The sequence below is a fragment of the Lipotes vexillifer genome, unplaced genomic scaffold (genome assembly GCF_000442215.2).
Source record: "Lipotes vexillifer unplaced genomic scaffold, Lipotes_vexillifer_v1.1 scaffold769, whole genome shotgun sequence".
Lineage (NCBI taxonomy): Eukaryota > Metazoa > Chordata > Mammalia > Artiodactyla > Lipotidae > Lipotes > Lipotes vexillifer.
The window spans coordinates 628,245-636,821 of NW_006790073.1; the positions used below are offsets into that span (position 1 = coordinate 628,245).

Below are 8,577 nucleotides of genomic sequence, written 5' to 3' on the forward strand. Positions count from 1 at the left end.
GAAGACCCAACGCAGCCAAAAAATAAATATTAAAAAAAAAAAAAATGACAGGTGAGACTGCTCATGAAAAAGGGAGTGGCCAGCACTGTCAGACAGGAGAATTGGACATAACTCATGGGCCACAAAGGAGGAAAATGTTTTGCCAAGTTATTTCATTTCTCTATGCCTCAGGTTCTTCATCTGTGACACAGGGATAAAATAGCACTGGCTCATGGGGTGGCTGAGAGGATAAAACGATCTGGCCTAACATGAAAAACACTTCAAACGGTGCCTGGCACACGGCAGGCCCCCAGTAAAGGCTGGCTCTTACTCTTGCTGCAGTTGATTTGGCAAGTGATGGCACTGAGTTCCATGTGTTCTACATTCCATTTAGGAAGACAGTTGAGAATAAGGTCTGAAAATAAGCCTGGTAATACTATATAAGATCAAAATCTCCCTGTAAAAAATAGGATATTCGGGATCTTCTATTTGTATGATAACTCTGAAATCCATCCGAACTGTTTCTTTTAAAGCTTCTAATTCTTCAGCCATTTCAGAACTGATGAATGCATTTATAATACTACAGCAGAATCTTGTTAGAGAACTGTATTAAGTTTACTGGGGCTCCCAGAACAAAGTACAGGCGTACCTCACTTTATTGCACTTTGCAGATAGTGCCTTTTTTTTTTAAACAAATTGAAGGTTTGTGGCAACCCTGTGTTGATGCCATTTTTCTAACAGCATTTGCTCCCTTCATTTCTGTGTCATATTTTGGTAATTTTCATATTTCAAACTTTTTCACTATTATATTTGTTATGATTGTGACTTTGACATTACTATCGCAAAAAGATTATGACTAGCTAAAGACTCAGGTGATGGTTAGTATTTTTTAGCAATAAAGTAGTTTTAATTAAGGTCTGTACTTTTAGACATAATGCTATTGCACACTTAATAGACTACAGTATAGTGTAAACATTTATATGCACTGGGAAACCAAAAAATTCATGTGACTCACTTTATTGCGATACTCACTGTGTTGCTGTAGTCTGGAACCGAATCTGCAATATCTGAGGTCTGTCTGTACACAAACTGGGTAGCTTAGACAAGAGAAATTTATTTTCTTGCGGTTCTGGAGGTTAGAAGTCTGAGATCAAGGTGTCAGCAGGGTTGATTTCTTCTGAGGCCTCTCTCCTTGCCTAGGAGATGGCTTCTGTTCACTTGGTCTTTCCTCTGTGCATGTCTGTGTCCTGGTCTCTTTTTATAAGGATGCCAGTCATAGTGGGTTAGGGCCCACCAGTAGGACCTCATTTTATCTTAATTATCTCTTTAAAGGCCATATCAGCAAATACAGTCACATTTAAAATACTGGGGGTTATATGTTATATATTGAAGTCCTTAGTGTATAAATCGGGGAGGGACAAAATGCAGCCCATAATAGCTATTTGAGTAGAAATTAATGTTAGCCCTTGTGTGAGTCAGAATTAGTAAGAATTTGAGCCCTCACTTTAAAGTAGGAGCAAAAGGCAGGAGGCACATTAATAGATGTCCTCTCAGGTCATGTGGTGTCATTTTGACCCTTAACAATTTATGGCGGCCTCTTGGCAAGGAAAACCCAATCTGGGAATATATTACCTGATTATATAGAAACACTTAGGCACATACTATAGCTTTTAAAAGAAAGGGTGACTCTTGGTGCCATGGTGTGGGTAATCCCTAAGAAACTGTAAAACCACAGATGCTTTCCCTTTTACAGTGTACCATTCAATCAACATTAACTATAGGAAAACATGGCCTGCTCTAAACCTGAATGCATTGTTTCTGAAGCGCCTATAAAGTGGCTTCTGTTGACGTTGCAGTGGAGGCGTACTGAATCACACATTCACTGTGAACATGAAGCAATGGGAAGAATAGGTAAGTAAAGGAGGGGATTTTCCTGCTTGTCTCGTAGGCATGTCGGGGAAACCAGCACGATGTGCCAGTCATCCCTTTGGATGCAGTGGATCATCAGACCAACAAGCTGGATGTCAACCTAACCCAGGTGGATGCAGCCTCAGTTTGTGCACTTCCTGCTGGAGCCGACTTCCTCATGTGTTACTCTGTGGCAGAAGGTGTGTGGGTGTTTAATACAAATGTATAGTTGGCTTTCTTGGCTAAGTTCCTGTAAGTTTCACCTTGGCTTGATTTAGCTGAGGTCTTTCTAATGGGGCATGTGATTTGGTCGTGAAGCTCAGAGGCTCAATGGACTTCTTTGTGCCATGTGATCAGAGTGATAGCGAAAAGGATAAAATACCTTATAGAAAAATCCTTCCTGAGAACTATGTTAAATAAAGCTACAAGGCTAATTATATTGAACATGAGCAGCAGAATATGTCAGTTACTGATGGTGACACTGCTTCTGTGGTAACACTCACGGAAAACGTTGAAAAATATTCTGATGACAGTTGTTCTCTGCTCTTGCAGTAAATAATTTTATGTTTTTCTTTTTTCTAATCGCTTGTCTCAGAAATCATTGCCTGGTTACTACTATCTTGGGAATTTTTAGGAAATGGAGAAAATTACATAGCATTAACCCTATTTTTATAGAACTGTATGGAACTAATCGTTTTTCCCACATGAGAATAGTCAACAGAGAAAACTTTTAAAACTGTATCACGGCACGCACATCTTAGTCTTCTCCAAGGATTTTTAAGAACTCAGACTTTTTAAAGGTGTTTTTCTGTCACAGTAAGTGACCAGAAAACTTCAGTGGCTCTCCTGTCTTATCTTTTTTAGGTTACTATTCGCATCGGGAAACTGTGAATGGCTCATGGTACATTCAAGATTTGTGTGAGATGCTGGGAAAATTCGGGTCCTCCTTAGAGTTCACAGAACTCCTCACGCTGGTGAACAGGAAAGTTTCTCGGCGTCGAGTGGACATCTGCAGAGACCCAAGTGCAATTGGAAAGAAGCAGGTGCCCTGTTTTGCCTCAATGCTAACTAAAAAGCTGCATTTCTTTCCAAAATCTAAATGATTGACAGGTGCTATTTTGTTTTATGTATCTGTATTTTTATATAAAGAAGTGGCACTAGGTTGAAGCAATTTAAATGGTGCAGCAATTTTAAATGTCTTAAGCTTTAATGAGAGAACTTTACAAAAAAATAGCTCATATTGGACATGGTGACGGGGTTTGATATATGTAGAAATGAAATCCTCAGGGAACTCCTATAAATAAAAATCCACAAGCATTTGTAATACTTGACTTTTGTAGTAAATTGCAAGGTTACTCAAAATACCTGACTGATTTAACTTGTATTTTGTGACTTTTTATAAAACTTTATAATTTTTTAAAAGTTTTTGAACCTAATAATTCGTTGTTTTCCTTTAATATCTGAAATTCATTCTTTATTAAATTTTTCGAATTCACATTCTTACTCATTTGTGTAATTTATAGATGACTTGTTTTACTTGGTCACATAAATTAATCTACATATGAATTACCACTTTTTATATAGGACTTTAACTCTCACTTAAAAAAAAAATGAGCCTTCAAGAACTATTACATGGCATTCTGAGGAAGAAATATAAAACACAGTTAATTCTTAGTCAGTAGAGGCTACACACTTGCAAAGTTTGATTCTGTCAGTATCTTGCATGTTAGTTACTGTACACTGTCCAGCAGTCCCACTCACAGACCATCATCATGTTCATGGAATAATAGATGTTACCTTTTTTTTTTTTGGCTATGCCACGCGGCATGCAGGATCTTAGTTCCCCAACCAGCGAATGAACCCGTGCCCCCTGCAGTGGAAGCTCGGAGTCTTAACCACTGGACCACCAGGGAATTCCCAGATGTTACTTTTAAGATTCAGTTCTTACTAATATGATATGTAAATTTTGAGTAATATGTTCTGTTAATAACCTGACGGAGGCTGAATATGATTTAAAGTTTGGGCTTTGATAACAAACTTGTGAGTTGCTAGTTCAGAAGCAGTAGTTTGTGCTGTTTCAGTTGTAGTTCAAAACACGTGCTAACTGTACGCTAAGGTCAGTGGGACATTTATACCTTTTTCTGTGGTCATGACAGGGACTTCACTGTCAGTTGAACATTGTACCTTTCCTTTAACCCCCGACCCACAGGTGCTGCCGGCTCTTCTTGCAACTTGCAAGAGCAAATGATGACAGAAGCTCTCCTCAGTTCATCCAAAGAACACGGGCCTGGCCCTCTAGGCAAAGAATATACAGCTTTGGCTACCTAAGAGAAATTAGCTCATGTTATTAAAAAGCTCAACAAACCACACACACACACACACACACACACACACACACACACACACACACACACACACACACACACACACACACACACACACACACACACACACACTTTTTTCTCCCTTGAATGTGATCAAAGGTTTATCTGAATAAAATCCTCTTGTACAGATGACATTGGTACCTACCTATCTGGGCGTCAAAATGCCATCAAATTTGAGCCGTGGAAGCCATAGGGACATAGTTGAATTTCGTTTATAACAGTTGTCTCAGGACAAAACAATCCTTTTGTAATAAAACTAACGTGTAATTTGGATTCCTTTAGTTTTAGTTCCAATCTGTTTAACTTACAACTTGGAACTTGAGTAGAAATTTCATACTCTGTGTTAATAAGTGATCTATAAAGGTTTAACATAAATGACATGTCTCATTTGAGAAACTACAGTTTAAATACTAAAAAGGTCAGAGAGTCTTGCCTCTGATCACTGAGCTGTCATCCCCTGGGTACTCAGAAATCAGTTTCACCTGTCATAAAGTAAGTACAATGTGACCTACATGTAGCTCCTTCTCTGAAGAATTAAACTTTATTTTACTTTGTCAGGTGGGAAGATCCAAGTCAAAGGGAGCTATCTTTACTAAGAATTAATTCATTTTTCACATGACAAATTTTCTGAAGCCCTAAAAACACACAAGTGTTCTTTGAGAATTGTCTTTCACATTCTAGTTCAGGGGTCAGTAAAATTTTTCTGTAAAGAGCCAGAGAGTAACTATGCTGGGCTTTGCAGGCCTGCTGTCTCTGCTGCAGTCAACCCTGCTGCTGTAGTGTGAGAACAGCCACAGTCAGTGCATCAGTGGGCATAGCTGTGTTCCAATAAAACTTTATAGACAAAAACAGGCTCTTGTCTACCCCTTTTTCCCAGGTTTTCCTTTAGACAGTTTGAGGATTCAGAAGCCATCCTTTCTACTTTCCTAGTCTCAGCTTTTCTCCAGCACTATACATGAAATTTCCACAGACCTTAAACCTGTCTCTCTTGGGTACCTCATAGGAGCCAGGTATTCTTGGCACTTGGGATGGATGCATCAGTGAATAAAGCAAACAACACTCCCTGTTCTTTCATTATACTGACAGTCTTGTCTTGCTGGGAATAGAGTTTCTCAAACGCAGAACACGTCCTAAGAATTTGTCATAATACTTAACCTGGTGATATTCATTATAAAGACATTACTGCATATTCTTAGCTTGTTAATAAAACACACTAATATACTGCTAACTCAGCATCTCCAGGTTTCAGAGATACTGATACAAACCAGCAGGTGATCACAGTGTGTTGCTCTACTTAAGGTGTAGGAAGTTTGAATCTGATTAGGTTGAAAGATATACCCTGAAAACACTGGTATTTTTTTTAAGCAAATCTCTTCATGTCAGGGTGTCATCATTACCCTTTCTGTCCCATAGTCAAACATGTAAAAGGTGACATCCTGGATGTTGGATTAAATACCATTAGTTGTACATTTATAAAGATTTATGATCTACTATGAGTAGATGCTTCAATCTCTTCTAGGGACTTCCCTGGTGGCGCAGTGGTTGGGAGTCCGCCTGCCAATGCAGGGGACACGGGTTCGATCCCTGGTCCGGGGAAGATCCCATATGCCGCGGAGCAACTAAGCCCGGGCACCACAACTACTGAGCCTGCTGTGCTCTAGAGCCCGTGAGCCACAACTACTGAAGCCTGTGCACTTAGAGCCCGTGCTCCGCAACAAGAGAAGCCACCACAATGAGAAGCCCACGCACCGCAATGAAGAGTAGCCCCCGCTCGCCCCAACTAGAGGAAGCCCATGCACAGCAACGAAGACCCAACGCAGCCAAAAATAAATAAATTAATTAAAAAAAAAATCTTTTCTAGCTGTGTGCACTTGGGCAAATTAACCTCTCTGAACCTGTTTCCTTATTATTAAATTGGGATTAAAAACAGCTACCTCCTAGGATTATAGGATTAAAAATAATATATATGTGAAGTGCCTAGTACAGTACGTGACAACAAATGATAAACAGTATCTAAGTAAATATTAGTTACGATGAAACATTTCAAATGACATTTTATAATAATTTTAACTATATTTAATGATAAAAATCTTGCAACTACTGTGAATTTAAAAAGCAATCAATGACCAGATGATTCTAAATGAAGCCTGAGTATCAAAGTGAAGCCAAGAACACTGACCGTTTCACCTCCGCACGGGAACGACACAGGACAGGCTGACAAAGCTTCTTAAATGCTGAACTGTCATAGCAGCAGCTTTGATTTTGACAGGACGCATCCAAGCTCCTTCCAGCAGTAAACCTCAACAAGCCGTGGAAATCCACAAACTGAAAGTCTCAAATGAGAACATCAAAGAATACCTGTGTTTTGCAAGCATTTTTTTTTTTTATTAACAAGAGATTGAAACAGTCAAATTCAAATGAACTATGGGACAAAAGTTCCAGTTGTTAAGTTGCAAAATGAACACATAATGGAAAAATTCACTGGCATTTAAAAATGTAAGATTACTTCTTTTCATCGAATTCCTCTACTTGCATCGCAGATAGAGTGGCGCACCTGTCTCAGGGCTTCAGTAGCCTGTCCATGGGAAGAGGAGGAGGCACTGATCAGAGAAGACCACAAACGTGTCAGATTACTGTTCACAAGGAATTCTATACCTTTAACGTCTCCTTAGGTCAATATGTAGATCTAAACTATGAGTGGAAACTGCCTACAATATTTCAATTTATGTGGATCCTTTTGTAAAAGGTGAGTTTAGAGTTTCTAGTTCATCCTTACAGTTCTTGTAATGTTAGTTTTCCCCTTTACAGTGGTTTTTCCTGTTTATAAAAAAACAAACAAAAAAACCCACTACTCTAACCTATCAGTTTCCCTTTTTCCCCTCAACTTTATTACCTTAAAAAAAAAAAAAAAAAACTTTACAGTTTGCTACTCTAAATCTTCAATGCCCAGTGCTATAAACTAGTTGAAAGAACATTCCTTAGCCTTCACGGATTGGATCATTTAAAAGCAAAAGTATCCACTAAATTTAAAAAAAAAAAAAAAAAGATCATTATATTTTTCCTAAGTAATGATTATATGGAATTTAAACATTTTTTTAAAGGCTCTTTATCTCCAATTTTTGGACTACAAATTCTTGTTACATCCTTCCTTTTTTTAAATTTCAGGGATGGGTAGTTTAGAAGTTACAGGTAACAAAAGATATGATGATTACTGGCTATTAAATGATCATGCACTGAGCAGTAGAAGATATTTCTACCAAAACTTTTTTCTTATAAAATTACTAAGAAAAATTTAAAAAGCTAATGAGTCCACTGGGAGGCCAGAGGTAAAAGCTGCCTAGGAAACATTATATGGAAGTGCTCCAGAGCACAGGATCCAAACTTTGAGCTTCATACCTTGGTTTCCCCACTTTCTAACCGTCTATAACCTCTGTTTTCGCATCTGAAAGAAGGAAATGATGAAAGGAGGAATACCATATTGATTCTATTTTTATGGAGAAGAAACTTGTAAAAACCTTTCGAGAGCTTAATAAAATTGTTTATCAGAGTGCTCATCTACCTAAAATTCTACTTTCTTTTAGTTCTTCACAGTTACAGAATCTGCAATTGAGCTTGATATTGGACTTTGTTCTTTAAAAACACATATTCACTTAGAGATAGATTTCTACTGAAAACTGTTATTTTACTATCTCAAAGTCATTTAAGACATTTTCCATATACATTTAAAGCTATGCCAATGTAGAATACAGATGACAAGAATAAAACTGTAGGAAATTAGTATCAGGACATGTCAGCTATTTCACTGAACAAAACCACAATACAGAGAAGCCTGTGCAGGACCAAGATTTAACCCATGAGGATGAGCCACCGATTGTATTTCCCTGACACTAAATTCTGGCTCCCAAACAAGACCAGCTATAAGATGTGGTATTTGCAATAAGGTACCTTAGCAAGATCTTCTTTTAACTTGTTGTACTGCACCACATCAAAATGCTGTTGCTTTGATTTCTTATGGAAGAAGTGAAGAAACTGCCTACTCTTAACAGCTGAGTAAGTATAATCCTGGAAAAAAAAAAAAAAAAAGACACAAAACCAGAACCGAACATGCTTTAAATGAACATAATACCTCTGCAAGAAATGTGCCTTAGCAACAACAAAGCAAAGGAAGGCAGATGAGTAAAATATGTGCAGTGGCCATCAGAGCAAGCATAAGGCAACACAAGTAAAACATTTAGTCTCATTTGAGATCAGCTGCTCCTTTCAAAAGCAAGCAAGCTGCGAAGAGAAATCACACATATAGGGAAAG

General features: G+C 38.1%; 2 protein-coding genes across 2 annotated transcripts in view; one reads left to right on the top strand and one right to left on the bottom strand.

Annotated features, from left to right (window-relative positions):
* Positions 1 to 3,380, top strand: part of CASP6 (caspase 6) — an 11,132-nt gene extending 7,752 nt beyond the window's left edge. Inside the window, exons 5-6 of the mRNA XM_007463230.1 lie at positions 1,928 to 2,087; positions 2,752 to 3,380. Of these exons, the coding sequence (XP_007463292.1) occupies positions 1,928 to 2,087; positions 2,752 to 2,990 (399 nt within the window). The 3' untranslated portion in view covers positions 2,991 to 3,380. The remainder of the gene's footprint in view (positions 1 to 1,927; positions 2,088 to 2,751) is intronic.
* A 3,254-nt stretch (positions 3,381 to 6,634) lies between these two features.
* The window catches only part of MCUB (mitochondrial calcium uniporter dominant negative subunit beta), a 94,919-nt gene continuing 92,976 nt past the window's right edge, over positions 6,635 to 8,577 (bottom strand). The window contains 3 exon segments of the mRNA XM_007463231.1: positions 6,635 to 6,810; positions 6,812 to 6,846; positions 8,217 to 8,333. Coding sequence (XP_007463293.1) covers positions 6,774 to 6,810; positions 6,812 to 6,846; positions 8,217 to 8,333 — 189 coding nt within the window. The 3' untranslated portion in view covers positions 6,635 to 6,773.